The following is an 18,484-nucleotide window of genomic DNA, read 5'->3' as shown; positions in this document are numbered from 1 at the left end:
CCGAAATTTCCAATTTTATCGAATCTCCGGTCGTCTGTCCCTTAAACAAATATTATCGTGGCCGTTGACTGATCGATTGGGAAATTGCAATGAAATTTATTACCAGTTCGAGCACCGTGGGGACGCGACAGAACTTCTCTTCTTTATAAACAGCATCCCGTTTCCTAATCTGTTCACAAATTCCTCATAAAAATCCTTACAATTCCAATACTTAAACGAAACATAACTTGCTCAAAAAATATATAAAATATAAAAAGATAAATAAAGTATAAAAAGATCATGATCTTCTAAGAAGCATAACGCGGTTAATACATTACGTATTGTATGAAATCGTGTTATACGAGAATATTCAATTCTACTTTTTATATTTTATCTATTAAGATAGTAAAACGCCCCACCAAAGTAAACGGGGAATTCCTAAATTTTATTATATTGTGCATTGCACGGGCATCGCGTTATATGAAAAAGTCGTCCCAATATTTTTAGCGCGTTATAAGAATTCAGAAGTCTACTGTACTATGAAATATTGTATATTTTCGTAGGCGAACTATTATTCTAGAATTCCTTGCACAACTATTTTGAAGAAATATGAGACACGTGAGACTGAAAGCAACTGTTCACCTGCGAATCACATAAACACAAGAATTTGAATAAGTGAATAAACGTACTAAATAGGACCTGTAGCCTAAGCAATAAAGGTGTCATCTTCTTCAAAATTATAAAATCGTTGAAACTCCTTGAACGTAACAGCTTATCAAACCCAGCCCAAGGTACGGCTCGGTAAAATCGAGTGCAGGCGGAATACAACCGTCATTAAGCCGCAGAGAAAAATCAATCTCTCTGCAACACTTCGTCGCAGCCTATCGTCAAGCCATGGCTCGACACGGAGAGGATCGCTCGCGGAAGAAGAAAGAAAAAGAAGATTGAAGAAGGAGATCCATCGGCGCAGGCACAGCATCTGCGTTCACGACCTTATCGGAAAGACATAAACGCCTGAAATCCTGGCCATAAATTAGGATCGACAGAATGCCGGACTCTTCATCCGTGTCCTTCCTCCGCGCTCTCTGGTCTAGGTTGTTCCAATATTTTAACCGTCTCGCGGATCACACTGCGACTCGCGAAAAACAGAGTGCGAAGAGCAGAGTCGGTCCACCGCGCGACGACACCGAGCCACCCCCGCGCATTCGGAAATCAGATACACCGTATTGTTTCGAGGGGAACGCCAGGACGGTCGGGGAAGATAAGAATTTTACGATCCGGCCGGAGAAAAATGAGCCTGCTTCGGCGATTAACCTGCAACATTTATTTACGGTTTTTGCGAGCGCAAACCGTTAATATGCTTTCGTTGTTTGCAAATCCCATGATCCTAGATTAAATCTAACCGATAAGTGTCCTAGTTAGTCAACATCGTTAACACTGAACCTACCGAGCTTTAACAGTAGCCCGTACATGTTGCCTTATAAAAATAACAAGATCAAATTAATTTGAACTTTGTGCGGTTCGAATATTTAATTTTAATAATTGTGAAATCAAAAATCTGGAACCAGTCATTTAATTCGGTTTTAAGTAATTCGACTCTATAAAATTTAATTTTTGCCGAGCTCGAAAGAATACAAGCAGATGTTTCCAATTCAGCAGCAACTCTAAAAATTCAACCTGGTAAGACCACAGACAAAAGTCCCCCCATCATTCACCAGCAATCCCCAGTCATCAAAGCGATCTCCTCGGCGTTATTCAAAAATATGGTGAACACGTATGCGAGTGCTCCACCGTGCTCGTACCGTCTGACCATTACAGGAGTCAAGAATTTTTATGGCCGGGCGAGTATGAGGGGGAAGGATGACGATCCTTCTGTCGATGCCTGGTGTGGTGGTGCTAGTGCCAGCAAAGAAGAGAGAGCCAGGTTGACGGCGGGGTGGACCAAGGGGAGGGAGGGTGGTATGGGGGTGGGCGAGCAGTGGAGAGTCTATGCCGTAACAAGGGTGGCACGATTTCAAGAATGCGGAGCACGTTCTCAACCAATGCCAGCAGCCAGGCAGTAAAACAAATACGCCCTCCCTATATACGGGGTGTCCCGGCAATACCGCGCGTACACACACCGTCCCCGCGAAATCCTGAGGCCGTCGAAGTCGGTCTCGTTACCGATACGAATAGGGGTAATGCGGCGTATGCTGACAACTTTTTATAGCCCAGCCCGAGGAAACATATGTATTTGCAGACGTAACTCGAATTAACCCGCGATTACTTCCCGAAAAATGCCAAAGCGGTTCAATTAACATCTTGACGAAAATCGCGGCTACTCTGTGGATTACATTCATAATAAATGGGTATATTAACCCTTTGTACTCGGAGCTATTTTAACTCGAAAATTAAACATTGCTTCTAACCTACAATATTTCCATTAACTACGATTTTTCAAATTTTATGGATACGAAATTGGTATACCTCATACAATACCTAAATGTTTAGTAATTGATTAGATATCGACACATTTAATTGAATTATGGTACAGCAATTTTTAATGGCGCCTCAGAGTCACCATTCGAGTACTAAGCGTTCTGGTATAACGCGGAAACTTCACGACTACACTGCGGATTGTATACATACATTTTGTACAACTTAAATTTTATTTTTCGTTTTATTTTTCGCCTCCACTGGTCGCCGCGTTGAAGATTGAGTAACGCGAGGGTGGACAACTGCGCGTCTAATGCGCGATCTCATGCGTTGATACGGTTATAATGATTCGAGGCGGCTCGCGTGCATCGGCGTAGGGTAAGGCGATTACGTATCGACGCCGGAGATCGGCCCGGAATCCGGAATAAAGCAGTCAATTATTGTTGGCTCCCTTTTCAAGTATTCTCGACGACGAGCACGAAATCCCTGGTAGAACTGAACGCGAAACGGCCGATAAAAGCGCACAATGACTGGTACGAGCACGGAAACGCAAATGTCCTCTTTCAACGCGCGACGTCGTCTTCTTTGGACGAGTTTCGGGGGTGAACAGGGTGGGGGAGGGGGCGAGAGGAAGGCCAGCCTCCTGGATGATGGACAGGTGAAAGAAGTGGCCAATGTGGGCTGGTTTCGGCGTCTCGTGTGACACACACGTCACAGGCCCCTTTATTTTTCCTTTTTTCTCTCCTCACTTTTGATCGAGTGCTCCGGCTCTTTTGTCCTTCGCCCCCAAACCCCTTCTTTCGAACAGTTCGTTTAGCTGTGACGAGAATTTTCTCTGGGACAAACTCCGCGGAAATAAGACCGGACAGCTCGACAGGAGCCTGTGAGAATGGATTCTATGGCTGCAACGTGGGACGCGGACAAACTATTTGAAAATAGTTCTACGAGACGTATCGTGGACAGTGTGATTGCTCGAAGAATTTCTTCTCTCATGTAGACAGAAAACGTTGATACAATACCGAATAAGTTTGTACCTCCAGAAAGTACAAAGTCAAACACTTTGAAGCTGATTTAAGAAAAGGTTCGGCCATGCTCAAACTTCAAACGTCGAAGAAATAATTTTAGTTCCTCGTTATCTGAAGTACTGAAAAGAGTTTCAATGCTCTGTCATGCCACCTAGATGCTTGTATAATTTTCATGTGACAGTACATAATTTGGAATTCGGTAAAAGAGCAAGAACATTGAATATCCTATCTGTCTAACGTGTATACAATAGTTTAGAAAAATAGGATAATCAATGTTCTTGATCATGAAACGTGTATAGTAGAGGGGTATACGCCCAAATAATTCTATGCAGAATAATTTTGCATAACGAAAAGTGATTGCAAATCTGATTGCAACCTGTTCGCTTGATTTCGAGTTCAAAAGTAAATTCTGATTATAAATTGGAGCGGAGAGTACAATAACGCGACCTGTTCTCAATTGAATCGCGAACCTGCCTCTTTGCTCTGCTTTGATCTCTGATCTTTGCTCTGTCTAGCAGCACATGGACGCGTCGCTCCCGTTTTTCGAAAGGGTCTTCCAGCGATGGACCAGTTTTCCACCTGATCTGGATCACGATCCATTTTCGTTCGTCGACAGAGTCTCGTACCATCCCTCCGAGAGAAACCTGTTCGCTCGCGTGGCAAGGTCCTGCCCTCGGACACGTCTGCGGATCCTGTTAGGAAACTGGTCCATCCGGATGGGGATGCTGCTGCCTTCCCATCAACAATGGCCACTGTCCACTCTATTGTGCCCGCAGTCAAACCGCAAAATGCGCCGCGTTACCCTTTGACTCTCATTCGAAAATCTTCTCGGTCAATTTCCGCTGACAGAAAACTGGTCCACCGGCCGGGGGGATGCTGTCGCATCCCTTTGTTGACGGTAATGGCCACTGTCTACTTAAGAGCAATAAACTCGAATCACAAAACGCGAAGCCGGTTACCCTTTGACTTCTTGCCGGAACGGGACGGGACAACCCCTTTTTTGAACTTACTGTCCCGTTTGTAGAATGGGTAAATATTTAACAATACAGATACAATAACCAGATTGTGAATCTTTCTACAAATATTTCCATAGATACTGTTGAAATAATTGCAATTAATAAATGAATACTGTAGAGAGATAAAAATTTTAATCCGAAAAGAAAATGTTCGTGAATTTATTTACTCTAATTTCTTTTGTTGATTCTGGTTGTTATTACGATTTAATTGCAGATTATGAACGTTCCCGCAGAGAAAACAATAGATCGCAAAGGGTTGAAAATAGCAACATGAACGAAAAATTCTATTCGATAACTGAAATATTTCTTGCTGGAATAAAGAAAAATATTGTTATAAAATATCACGTTAAAATAATTTTATAATTTACACTGTTGTTTGCATTTCAGTTCACACTCTGCATCATGCCCTCTGGCGAGTCCCTATCTAATCTACAAAAGAGTAGTCGAAATTCGAGAAACCTTCTATAACACCAGGAGGTATATATTATTGCGAATTTCGGGTAAATTTCCGAAAATCGGTCAAATCGGATTTAGCTAAAATTTTGCACATAGCTTTATTTTGCATAAAAAACATGCTCCCCAAACAGATTTTTGGCGACTCGAAAAAAATTTCTTATCATCTTAGTGTCATTTTCTACCTTACCTGGTTTACCGAGTAGAAAATGTTTTGTCGGTAAGGTAGAAAATGACACTAAAATGATAGGACATTTTTTTCAAGTCGCCAAAAGTCCCTTTGCGAAACATGCTAAATTAACCTATATATGTGCAAAATTTTAGCTCAATCCTATTTGATCGATTTTCGGAAGTTTACCCTTCTGCGCTTTCTGAACACAGACACAGGCACAGAGGCACAGACAGTTACGACAAAGAATATCCTCTCTGCTCCACTCTGCTCACATCATCCTCTCTGGTGCGAAGTTGTGTTTGGTTGTGTTGTGCAACCAGTGCAACTGATGAAGAACCGCAGATTCAGATCAATTCAGATTCAGATGGCTGCGTTAACTTCGACCATCGATCAATTTGCATAATACGGCCAGAGATATACTCTCTGATACGGCGTAACACTAGAAAATTATGATTTTTACGACTATATTATAAGACACTCTATATATGTAATAAATAGGCTAATGTAATTAATGTTTATCTTCTTCGGATATGTGTATCTGTGCTAGCGTAACAGTTTGTATGAAATACATACACATACATGAGTGCTTATATCATTTATCATTTTTTATCTCACTAAAGATGTAAACAAATTTCTTATCTTAGTATGGGTAAATACTTTACATATACATATATATCTCTACAGCATTTATATTAGTATCGAATTTGTAACCGTCACGACCAGTTGCACATTGTCACTTGTATCTAAATTCTGTAAATAAAATAGTTTCCTACTCAAGTAATTTATTTTCGTTGTGTATACATGTATGTATGTATATGTATATGAAAACGACTGCATCGATATAACAAAGGGATTCTATGTTATAAAAGAACGATTGTAAATAGCAGTATAGATTAAAATGACTGAAAGAAAATTTATTATTGACTGTGATGCTGGTGTGGATGATGCATTGGCATTAATAATATTAATAGCTGCTCACAAGAAGAAAGAAATTGAAATCAAAGCAATCACTTGTGTTAATGGTAACACTACAGTAGGAAATGTAGTGAAAAATGTCTTTAGAACATTAAAAGTTTGCGAGATAACAAATGTAGGTGTGGATTCTTGACGTAAACTATACGATTATGTTTAAAAATTTATTAAATTTTTCATACTTATCCATTTGTAGATACCAGTGTTTCAAGGAGCACATGAACCTATACTTTGTACATACCAGACCGAAGAGGCTGTGAAAGACAAATACCATGGTAGCGATGGTTTTGGGGACGTATATACTACAGAAGTAGATACGAATGAATTACAAATAGAACATGCAGTATGTGCCATACATAGAATTGTATCAGAGAGTCCAAATGAAATTAGTGTTGTGTGCCTGGGCCCTCTGACAAATATAGCATTAGCTATGAAAATCTATCCTCAATTTGTAGACAATGTAAAAGATTTCTATATTATGGGTGGAAATGTTACAGGTATATGTTATTATTATTTTGTATAGATTATTCAAGAAGTAATTCTAAAAAGAGACATTTATTATTATAGCACATGGTAATATAACACCGCAAGCAGAGTTCAACTTTTACATGGATCCAGAGAGTGTTCATATAGTTTTTAATAATAACAAGAAACCTTTGTGGCTGTTACCATGGGAAGCATGTCTTAAGTCTTGTATTACGCATGTATGTGTTATCAATAGTATGAAACAAACAAATACAACAATGTTTATAACACAAATTTTATATATTGTAGGATTGGAGGAAAGATGTGCTAGGTCATATAGATACACCCTGCATGAAACTTATGAATGACATCGAAAATGGATGCAACAGAAAACGGAAGAAACATTTTCCTACTTATATTATGTGCGATGCAATTTTAGCTGGAATTTTACTAAAACCAGAAATTGCTCAAAATGTTGCAGAATATCATGCTGATATTGAACTAAGTGGTAATAGAACTAGAGGTCAAGTAGTGCTTGATCATTTATTATCGAACAAACCTAATGTGTTCCTAATTCAACAATTTGATTCAGAGATATTTAAAGACCTGTTAATATCTTCAGTCAATATGTAATATAATTATTAAAACAATAATAAAATAGTACAGATAATTTTACATACATATTATATATATGTAAGTACGTATGTTTATACAGAACATAAATGTTTACATATTTCTTTTATACTTGTCCTATGACATTATATTACAATAAGAGCAAACTCTATGTGCTATCCAATTACCTGCGATAGGAATGCTTAATGTTTATACATTATATTACATTGTACTAAGAAATAGTACAAATGTGATACATACAAGTAACTCATTATAAAATAAATTACAACGAGGCGACCTGAAATAATATAAATAATAGTTTAGTTACAAATTAATTTATACAATAAAAAACATACATATTAACATATTGGTTAGTTTGTAATAATAGGTTATGTACCTGTGAACTAATACATGATTTACGAGTCTGACTTTCCTAAACTCTGACATTCTTACATTCCTGAAACTGTTTTCTTGCTTCTTTGTTTGATTGCAGTAAGTCGATTAATTCTGCATGTATCACGTCATTTTTTTGTTCAAGGTTATCCAAAACCGAATTCAGCAAATCCAACTGAGCGTTTATTGCGTCAAATTCTAAACTTGATATATAAATATTTCATATTATTGATAGAAACATTTAAATGTCTAAGTAAATCATTTGAAGGAGAGCTTATAAAAAAATCTTATGTATTATGATTGTTCGAAAGCCTAAACAAAATCGGGAAGATTCACGTTACAATATAAATAGTTCCTTTTCGAAACAATATACATTTACCGGCATCGTTGCAATTTTCTTCGTTTTCATCGTTTTCCCATTTATTGTCGTCGTGGTTTTGACGATTTTCTTCTGGCTGCACTGCGTGTTGGACCATATTTTCGTCTGCCATTTGCATCAACTAAATATGTAGCACTGGTATCATCACATGAGAGCAAGTAATAGATAAAGGTGTGCCTTCTAACAGCACGTAACAATGAATGGACTTGTGTCGTCATAACTGCAGTTGCGTTAGGAATTAAAAACACTGCAATTTATTTAAAAATTTGTATATAAATATAACTGGTATAAACTTGTATGTTTACAAGACTTATACTATATATAACACATACAGATGTAAAAAAACTTTTCCAAAATTAACAAATTAATAATTATACGTAAAAGATTATTACAACAGAAAATTATAATAATCTACAAGATATATAAAAAATATATTGAAATACACCATTTAGCAACAAATATTAATGTCAAAAAGATAATATATATTTTTAATAGAAATCTTGTATTGCATTTAACAATTCAATATTTGTTATCACATTTATAGTCTAGATTGCATTCCACCAGTAGCAGCAATGGTTTCACCAGTAATATAAGCAGCATCATCACTTGCTAAAAATGCTGCTACACTTGCAATATCGTCAGGTACACCAAATCTTTGCATTGGTATTGTAGACCTAGTTGCTTCACCCGTATCTCCTTCGACAAGCTACGAAATACACATTTATTATATATATGATTAATAATAAATAATTATATACATTACAAAAAAAGATATTGATACATACTGCTTCAGAAAATTTTGTTTTTATAATACCAGGTGCTATGCAGTTAACACGAATTCCTTCTGATGCGAGACTAGCGGCAGCAATATTGTTAAGACCTAGTAATGCTGTTTTACTTACAGCATAAGCACCTAACGCCTGAAATACAGAATATATTGTATATATACATCAATTTTCATATGAATTATTCATTTATAAAGACTGCAGATTTTATGCGTTTTTGACCAAATTGGGTAGGTGAAATTTAAAACAGTGGGAAGATCAGAAGGATTTAAAAATGTCAATATGTTATTTTTAATCTATTAAAATTATTAAAAAGCTTTCTATATGATCTCTATTTCTTGCAGTTGATGGAGAAAATGTTTATAGATCTGCAGTCTATCTATAAGTATTAAAATTGTACAGAATTTAAACTGTACTTACAGAAATTGTTACTTACTGTAATTTGTTGATATGCTGCTATTGAAGATACAAGTATCATTGAAGGTGATTTACTTTCTCGCAATAGCGGCAAAGATTCCTGCATTAGAAGAAAGCTACATTTAACGTTAATTTCAAAAATTTTGTCCCATGCTCCTTCAGGAGTGTCAAAAAGTGTGGCAAACACTGGGTTCACAGCCGCATTTGATACAAGAATATCTAAACCACCAAATTCCTCTTTTGTCTGCAATGTTACTTATTGATATTATTAATATACAATAATTTATGAATATAAGACATAATTGTTTAAAATTTACTTTGTCGAAAAGGTTTTTTCTGTCTTCTTTTTTACCAACATGACATATAATACCAGATACTTGTAATCCTTCAGATTTAAGCTCTTCCACCGCTTTCTTTACATTTGATTCTTTACGACTGCTAACCATCACTTTGGCACCTTCTTGAGCCAAACGTTTTGCAATTGCGAAGCCAATTCTACAAAAAAAGAAATTAACATTGTTAAGAAAAGTATTTAGATAACTTAATGGAGGAGGTTATGTTTTGTGAAAATATTTGTGAGAATAATAATTAATCAAAAATTATGTTCAATAATTTGTCTCACCCCTCTGTTGAAGCTGTCACAATTGCAGTTTTCCCTTGCAATCGGTTACATTTCATCGTGGATGAATTAGCGGAAAAATTACGAACACCTTGATTCATTGTAGCACGCCACATTATGATAGATTATGATAAACAAGCTAATATAAAAACAATTATTTAAGAAGAAGTTAATTTAGTGAAACCTCAAAAGAAATGAGTATATCGCGTCGATACGGTATGGATATCTTTCGAGAACATGATTACAATCGTGACAGGGCACATATGTTTATCATATCAATGAGAATAATTAAAATTTAACTATAGATATATTGTAAGTACAATGTCACCATCTCATTAAAATGTATAATACATATGTTTTGTATTAATATTTACAGGGTCGTCCAGATAAATCCAGAATGTTTTCTAATGTATATAAACAAAGCAGATATATATGTATATACATATATTATATATGAACTGATATGAACAAAACAGTTCGTATGTATTTAAATAAATAGTAAAGTCATTCAGTAAGAAACCTCTGATCAAAAACAAAAAACAACTGACATTTGTTCAACCATGAACCGATGAACCGAGAATACGACCGAAGAGCAGCAATAGATCGTTTCGTGCTCCAGGATCGAAACTTGGATTTCTCATATATATTGATATATATCTTCTCGTCCAAATCTACTGGATAACTGTGGATAACATAGGAAAAAAGCAAAAATTTCTGGTTACGCAAGGAAAAGAGCAGCCGAATATATCGATATTTTCCTCGAATTTGAATCGTTTTTCTCTATGTAATGACTTTTCCGGATTTACCTCGACGGCCCTGTACAGGATACAATTATAATACTTATATTTAATACATAATTTACCTTTAAAATTTTTGCAACTGTAAAGTTATTTAGATTGGATCATAAAATAACAAGCACAACAGTGCTAGAAAAATATGACAATAACATTAATAGATTATGTTTACAAGGTAGTTCCAGGTAGTTCATATAATTCTCAATTGATTGATGCCTATGTATATTACAAACAAGATAGATTAATCTGTGTTATTTAAGTTTAAGGTTATATTATTTTACACTTTATTTTAAAATTTAATTTTTATTAATAACACTTTGTACTGTTAATACGAACGGTACATTCTTATCGTAATAAATTAACAAAAATAAGTTTCTAGCTAGTTTTAAAACTATTCATGTTAATTCTCCACAAGCTGTTATAACTACTTTTTGTGTAGGGGTACCAGATTTCGTTCCAAATTTTTCAACTTTCTTTAAAACATCTAGACCACTAAGAACATGGCCAAACACAACATGTTTTCCATCTAACCAATCTGTACGAGCTGTACATACGAAAAATTGAGATCCATTTGTATTTGTACCAGAATTTGCCATAGACAAAGTACCAGGCCCTGTATGTTTCAACTCAAAATTTTCATCATCAAATTTGTTTCCATAAATTGATTTGCCACCTGTTCCATTGTGGTTCGTGAAGTCTCCTCCTTGACACATCTAAGATTATATGTAAGAAAGATTTCTCTATTCCTGTAAACTTATGCCAAGAAACTTATTTATTATTTATTCTTACTTATTATTATATGTAGGAAAGATTTCTATTCCTGTAAACTTATGTCATAAATTCTGTGATAAATAAAGGATACAAAATCAGGAATAATTCTGTGAAAAGTGCTTCCTTGGTAGCCATATCCCTTTTCATGAGTGCATAGTGCACGAAAATTTTCAGCAGTTTTTGGCACTACATCGGCTCTCAGCATCATAATGATTCTACCTATTTCTTGTTTTCCAACACTAACGTCAAAATAAACTTGAGGATTTTGTTTTCCCTTCTTCGATTGTACTGCTTCACCTGACTTAGCATTATCATCGCTTTTGAGGGTTTCACCGGCATGTTCTTGCAACCATGTATCATCAGCCCAGACAGGTTTTGAGGAACCTTCTTTTATCTTTTGTGGTTTTGCGATGTTTACTCTTATTGTTCTTCCAAATAGCTCGGAATCGTTCTGTTTATCAGAGATAAATTCACAGTGATCGATGTTATATTGATTAGATAAGTAGAATCGATTTTAAATCCATTACCATATCCATATAATATTATATTTAACTTTCTGTTACTCGCACTCCATTTTCTACATAACTGTTTACATGGAACTTTATACGACTCCAACATAAATCAATTTTTATTCAATAAAATAACTACTTCAATACAAAATATCCATTTTCTAGTATAGACAGCACCTTTGTTTATGCTTAAAACATTAAATTTAATGTTTTCAGATTGCAAGTACTAAATGCGAATAATTAGAAGTTAATTGAACTTCTTTGTTAGGAAACTGTGTATTTAAATAACTCGCAGAGATAAATAGGTTGTTTTATACATGTACCATGTTATCAATTGCTGCTGCAGCATCCTCGGCACTTTCAAATTCAATGAAAGCGAATCCTCTGTGTTTTTCCGATTCATAATCTAATGGTATCTGTACGTCAACAATTTCACCAAAAGGTATAAACGCTGCGTGCAATATCTTCTCATCCACCTCTTCGGCTAGGCCTCCTAACAGTTAATAACAAACATTATTTAATATCAAACGTGCAAGAATAAACACATACGCGTTGGTTAATGTAGGTTATATTTATAATTATTTCCAACAAACGAATACTCACCCACGTAAATAGTTCTTTTCGTATTTGTGCTCATGGTCGCTAAACTAATTTTTTGTTTTTTTCTGACTACGATATTGGAATAAACAAATACGTCTGATAACGTGATAACATCTAAATATATATTCTATATTGACTGAAAGACGCCGGCGCGCCGGTAACACACACTATTTACCGTACCACGGCGACACTGGGCGACACGCTTAATCCAAATAGCCTCATGGCTCACGGCTGCTCACGGCTCACGGTATCGACAACTCATACTAATTGATCTGTTGATTGTCACGTTTCATTGCCAGTCTCGCCGCGTATCGATAAACACTATTGTAGCACACGATACAATTCAAGACAATCAAGACGTTCAAGACTTTCAAAACTTTCGAGATTTTTAAGAGTTTGCAGTGTCGAATTAGATTCGAAGTGATTCGAATATTTGAAACGACTCTAAGCATCTCCAATCCCATCGCTAACACTGGAGACACGTATAGAGACCCTTAATTGGAGTAAATCAGCAATAAATTACATAAGGTCAATTTGTTGATGAAATTGATAATGTCAACGTATTAGAATGAACTGCTTATAAACGATTGTGGTATACAATTGACAATACAAGTGTTTTCTACTTGATATTCTCTAGTAGTTCTGAAGTAAGTATTATTTGATAGCACACACGTTATCGACATTTTATTAGTAAAGATACTATTGATTAGAGGAATAATTTGTTTGTAAATTCTACTGAACAGATGCAAGAGTGTTTTGTATATGGTTTTGTAAATTTTGTTGTTCAATGTTATGATGTCATTTTTTATTATGCATGCGAATCTTAATTTCTTGTGCCTTTTGTATGTTACAGATCGTTATTTATTCATCGACACAATGTTCCATAGTATGCTCACACTACAAAAATGCATATCGCACCATGGATTGACATTAACCAGAACGATGCATCTTCTAAAAGATCTTGCGTACATAAATGGAAAATGGGTAGGAGCAAGCAGTAAACAAGTAATCCCTGTTCATAATCCAGTGGACAAGTCAGTTATTAATAATGTACCTGACATGGATGTTCAAGATGCAAAGGTTGCTATTGAAGCAGCGTCTAAAGCTTTTGAATCTTTTCGCACAACAAGTGCAAAAGACCGGAGTGTTCTGCTTAGAAATTGGTATGACTTAATGGTGAAACACTCGGATGACTTGGCACAAATTTTGACCAAAGAGAATGGAAAATCTCTGGACGAGTCTAAAGCTGAAATTAGATATGGGAATTCGTTTGTCGAATGGTTCTCGGAAGAAGCTAGAAGAGTTGATGGAGAAGTGCTGCAAGGAGATCCCAATAGACATTTATTTTTAATAAGGCAACCTGTAGGAGTAGCTGCTTTAATTACACCATGGAATTTCCCTCATGCTATGATTACACGTAAAGCAGGAGCTGCCATATCTGTTGGATGTACGTGTGTAGTAAAACCATCCGAAGATACACCGCTTACTGCCTTAGCATTAGCCGAACTTGCAGAAAAAGCAGGTTTTCCACATGGAGTCTTTAATGTGCTCACAACAAGTCAGGAAAATTCTCCAGCTATTGGTAAAGAACTATGTGAAAATCCCAAAGTAAGAGTGTTATCATTTACTGGTTCAACACAGGTAGGAAAGATTTTGTACAAACAATGTGCTTCAACTATGACGCGTCTCAGTCTTGAATTGGGGGGTAACGCTCCATTTATTGTTTTCGATTCAGCGAATTTAGACTTAGCTATAACAGGTGCTATGGCAAGTAAATTTCGTAATACTGGTCAAACTTGTGTTTCTGCAAATAGATTCTTTGTACAAGCAGGTGTATTCGATCAGTTTGTTGAGAAGTTTTTAGCAAAGATTAAAAGCAATATTAAATTGGGTGATGGTTGTAAGAATGGTGTTACACATGGTCCTCTTACTAAAGATAGTCAGTTAAATCTTGTACATGGATTAGTTACTGATGCAGTAAAAAAAGGGGCAAAAGTGCATTGTGGTGGTACACCACTACCTGAACTCGGACCACTATTTTATGCTCCTACTCTTATTACAAACGCAAGCGAGGACATGGAAATATATAACAAAGAAATTTTTGGTCCGGTAGCAGTTATTAATAAATTCGATACTGAAGAAGAAGCTATACAGAAAGCTAACAATACACCTGTTGGCTTAGCTGGATACTTTTATTCTGTCGATGTATCACAAATATTTAGAGTAGCCAAAGCATTAGAAGTTGGAATGGTTGGTGTAAACGAAGGATTGATTTCTTGTGCCGAAGCTGCCTTCGGCGGTGTAAAAGAATCAGGTATAGGTAGAGAAGGATCCAGACATGGAGTTGACGACTATGTTGATATAAAATATGTATGTATCGGAAATATTAAGTAGTAATGATTACCTTAAAAAAATACTCGAACTAGCTCATATATTTTTGTAGCAAAATTATTAAAGTAGGAGAAAACGCTTCAAATATTTTTTGTGATACTTTGTTTATTGTATAAGGTATTTTAGATTGAAATCATAGTATTGCATTCAATGAAAATAATGCATTACTTATGAAACAAAATGTCTTCCAATTTTTTATGTAATATAGGAATATAAGCCGTAAGTATACCATGAAATAATATATAGTGTATATAATTGAACATAAATGTATTGAATGTAAATGCATCATGTGATCGACTATATTTTTATTTAATAAATTTATTTTTTCGCATTCATGTTGCATAAACAGAGTTTAATAGGAAATAATAGTAATGGAACAGTAAATAAGATGAAATATATGTAACTACTGAAAACACAGTCTTCCAAAGTTTGTTGTATATTGTATACAATAATACTATAAAATATCTATGTAAAAGGGATAGGTAATTATGAAAACATACACAATTGTATTTTAGAAATAAAATTACATTCATATTATGTAATAATAAATATACATACAGCAAAACATTACATACTTGTTTTCAATAAAGATACAATAATCACAATAAAACTGTAGTAAGAATGTCAGCAATTTTTAAGTCCATGTTTTTGAATATACCTTTCCCTAGCTTCTCTTATCATTTTAGCTTTTCTTTCCTGAAAGGAAGAAGTTCCTAAGTTACTATTATCCTTGATCGTGCTTGTTTGCACTTGGTTACACGATGCTGAAGGTGCAACATTTGTTTGACTTAATTCTGGTGTATAAGTAACTATGCCATCCAGAATATTGGCGATAGTAATATCAACATTACGTGTTTTCACTGAAACAATTGTTTTGAACGAAATAATTCAAATAAATAATAAGATATATATAATGTGCAAACAGTGTGATTATGTGTTTACATACATAAATCTCTGAGGATCACGTTATAAGGAACCGATGGAAGCACTTCACTGACTTGTTGTACCATTCTTTGCATCTCGATATTTTGTATGATTTGTGAGTTTCGTGAACTTCTGTTATTGAGCCTTCTACTTTCTGGTGTTCTTCCCATAATACGTTTTTCAAATTCTGCTTTATCTGCTACAGTATGAGAACTTGTCTGTAGGCCCAGAGTAGCTGCTATGTCTTTTTCTGTTTCTCGTACTAGCACCACACTATCTTCATTTCTTTTGACTTTCAGATACTTAAATGTGAAAACTGTGTAAGGAACAAACATAAACCAGAAGACATCGGTCCACCATGTAGATGCCAATGAAGTAACACGAATAGGTATGAATTCTGATCTCCATGCTTTAATGGCAATCGGCTGAATAGATGGTTTTATGGTAAATGGCCATGAATTAAACTTCAACAAGGCTACTCGACTATTGGTTGTACCAAATTCAGGCTGCAGCACAACATTGTCTTTTGAAGTTAGAAGAAATTGTTTTATGTCCGTGATTAGATCTTCTTTGCTGGCCATGTTCATTACTTGAAGCCCTAGGGCATTGCTCAGGGCAGTAGGTAAGTCCCATTCACTGGGAGTTAGTGCTTGTGTAATTTTGTATAATGCAAAGTGATCCAAAACAGAAACATTGTTGGCAATAATGATTCTTGACTGTTGATCTTTAACTTCATCTTTAGGAATTTTTATCACAATGCCGAAAGCGAAACTAAATCCATGATGCAAGAATGTTCGAAGATAATTACAATCGGGTAATAGCGATGCAACAAGCCAAAGTTGTAAAGCAGTCAACAATCGTAGTAACACAAGTAGAAGACCCACTGGAGTATATAACAATATCGATAGAAGCTGCCAACCACTAGGAAACCTAGATAATTGAAAAAATACATTTTTGCAACATAAATAGTAACATAACAAAATATTAAAAACGTAAAGAATGTCATACCAATAATTATTCAGTTTTAATGTTTTAATTAATCATTAATAATCGTTCTTACGCTATTGCGAAACTTATAACAGATATATAGCAGAAATATATTTTTAACTTAACTTGTGAAATGTAGGTTATTATTATGGATGATAAATGCAATACACATTTCATATATCATATTAATATATTTAACTTGTTAAGCTAGAATGTATTTGTGAGATCTGATTAGAAAGTATCATTTTACAAGTGTGCTTTTGAAAAGATTATTTTTCATACATTTATGCAGTATCCATATGTTAATAGTAGAAAATTCAATACTGCATAACATTGATTATATTCACTGCTATACTATTATATCATTTATTATTAAATAAAATTATGCTTTAGTGGAATTATTAATAAAACATTATCCAAATTTATTGTTTATAGGTGACTGCTTTACCTGCTTTTATCAAATAAATCCTGAATATCAATTTGTGACATTTCTTACAACAAACATCTGTTATGTTAAGAGTTTACACTTAACGGTTATATTTCGATGAAATAATTACAACTGCTTATTGAGATTCGACAATGACACGACTGATATTTGACCTTTTTTAACCTACTTTTCAGTAGCTTTCAATTAATACGAATTTTCGTTTCCATCAATTTCTGCAATCAGCTGTTTTGACACAAACGTCCTAGGAATTTTTACTTTAAGCTGCTTGAAAGTAAAGTACAGTAAAGTATTATTTCCAAATACAAAGTTATGTTACTTTTATAACGTTTCTTATATTTAATTATATTTGTCTTTGAAATTTGTATATATTATTTATTAAAATGTTAAATTTTAAACTTTACTTCATGTAGATATTTCTAGAAAATTCTCTATGGTCTAAAGATAACGAGTATCCAATAACGATGAGAAGATGACATTCCAATAGCTGAAAGTCATCTTTGCGATTGAACAAAAATGTCGTTATATTTGAATATAACGTTATCTTTCTTCTTTTGATATTTGAATTTCATTATTGTAAAATAAACTAGTTCCATCGAATACAAAAATATAAATTTTAAAGGTGTAATGCTGCCTTTATGTGTATAGTGTATATATAAATAAATACATACTTTTTTCGAGCATACGACATTTGATTGATAACAGAATTTTGTATAAATTAATAGTTACTCAGTGTTAAAAAAACTGATGGTATATTATCAGTACAGTCATTTGGTCACGTGACCTCGTTATTGTCGCAGTGGTAAAGATTATAGTAACCACATATATATATATACATATCGACAAATTTTTACTTTTCACAGTTTATTACTCTACCAGCAATTCAATTATTTTTGTTTTACTAAAATAATAGGCTGAAAGGATATTTTTTGACACTGGAGAAAGCGCAACTAAATACAAAGCTTTCTTTGACATGTCACTACACACACATATATATACCCAGCCAACCAAAAATCTAAATTTGGTCGACCTCCTGTGCGCGCATATGCCGAGCTAGTGTCGACCGTAGGACCAGAGTTTGGACATGGGCATGAGGTCGGCATCAGGTCGGCACGAATCGGCCGAATGTGCCTTTGTGGCAGCACTGTCGCACTGATGTACCGCATGCCGAATATCGTTTTACAGGTGAAACAAACAATTCCAATGCCGCTTTTGCAAAATTCACATGTTTTTCTATAAGCGAGGGTGAAACTAATATCCTAATCGCGATATGGAGCAACAAAAAATGAGTATACACATTCGGAGCTAATATCCCGTACATTACTACCGGGCCGGTATATAAGAGAAATTGGCGAAACTCG

The 18,484-nt window shown here is 34.8% G+C and overlaps 6 protein-coding genes across 6 annotated transcripts; 2 read left to right on the top strand and 4 right to left on the bottom strand.

Moving 5' to 3' along the window:
• Positions 1–5,152: 5,152 nt before the first annotated feature.
• Positions 5,153–11,372, top strand: LOC143209233 (nucleoside hydrolase-like). Its single transcript, XM_076424602.1, has 6 exons — positions 5,153–6,150; positions 6,229–6,529; positions 6,600–6,736; positions 6,807–8,896; positions 9,011–10,014; positions 10,079–11,372. Exons 1-4 carry the CDS (start codon positions 5,959–5,961, stop codon positions 7,128–7,130), a joined length of 954 nt encoding a protein of 317 aa, XP_076280717.1. The 5' UTR covers positions 5,153–5,958; the 3' UTR covers positions 7,131–8,896; positions 9,011–10,014; positions 10,079–11,372.
• On the bottom strand, positions 7,104–8,023 carry LOC143209237 (uncharacterized). Its single transcript, XM_076424606.1, has 3 exons — positions 7,882–8,023; positions 7,507–7,700; positions 7,104–7,407 (listed from the first exon to the last, which is right to left on the bottom strand). Exons 1-2 carry the CDS (start codon positions 7,997–7,999, stop codon positions 7,543–7,545), a joined length of 276 nt encoding a protein of 91 aa, XP_076280721.1. The 5' UTR covers positions 8,000–8,023; the 3' UTR covers positions 7,104–7,407; positions 7,507–7,542.
• Positions 8,343–9,847, bottom strand: Dhrs4 (Dehydrogenase/reductase 4). Its single transcript, XM_076424604.1, has 5 exons — positions 9,706–9,847; positions 9,401–9,578; positions 9,103–9,327; positions 8,667–8,801; positions 8,343–8,587 (listed from the first exon to the last, which is right to left on the bottom strand). Exons 1-5 carry the CDS (start codon positions 9,816–9,818, stop codon positions 8,420–8,422), a joined length of 819 nt encoding a protein of 272 aa, XP_076280719.1. The 5' UTR covers positions 9,819–9,847; the 3' UTR covers positions 8,343–8,419.
• LOC143209234 (peptidyl-prolyl cis-trans isomerase E-like) lies at positions 10,748–12,556 on the bottom strand. Its single transcript, XM_076424603.1, has 4 exons — positions 12,380–12,556; positions 12,100–12,269; positions 11,359–11,718; positions 10,748–11,209 (listed from the first exon to the last, which is right to left on the bottom strand). The coding sequence occupies exons 1-4, from the start codon at positions 12,411–12,413 to the stop codon at positions 10,892–10,894; spliced, it is 882 nt and encodes a 293-aa protein (XP_076280718.1). The 5' UTR covers positions 12,414–12,556; the 3' UTR covers positions 10,748–10,891.
• A 39-nt stretch (positions 12,557–12,595) lies between these two features.
• On the top strand, positions 12,596–14,770 carry Ssadh (succinic semialdehyde dehydrogenase). Its single transcript, XM_076424599.1, has 2 exons — positions 12,596–13,023; positions 13,230–14,770. Exon 2 carries the CDS (start codon positions 13,253–13,255, stop codon positions 14,768–14,770), a length of 1,518 nt encoding a protein of 505 aa, XP_076280714.1. The 5' UTR covers positions 12,596–13,023; positions 13,230–13,252.
• Positions 12,790–17,366, bottom strand: LOC143209232 (lipid droplet-regulating VLDL assembly factor AUP1-like). Its single transcript, XM_076424600.1, has 3 exons — positions 17,127–17,366; positions 15,714–16,621; positions 12,790–15,627 (listed from the first exon to the last, which is right to left on the bottom strand). The coding sequence occupies exons 1-3, from the start codon at positions 17,165–17,167 to the stop codon at positions 15,392–15,394; spliced, it is 1,185 nt and encodes a 394-aa protein (XP_076280715.1). The 5' UTR covers positions 17,168–17,366; the 3' UTR covers positions 12,790–15,391.
• Between the last annotated feature and the right edge of the window lie 1,118 nt (positions 17,367–18,484).

This window comes from Lasioglossum baleicum, chromosome 6 (genome assembly GCF_051020765.1).
Source record: "Lasioglossum baleicum chromosome 6, iyLasBale1, whole genome shotgun sequence".
Classification (NCBI taxonomy): Eukaryota; Metazoa; Arthropoda; class Insecta; order Hymenoptera; family Halictidae; genus Lasioglossum; species Lasioglossum baleicum.
This window is presented reverse-complemented; position numbering and strand designations above follow the sequence as displayed.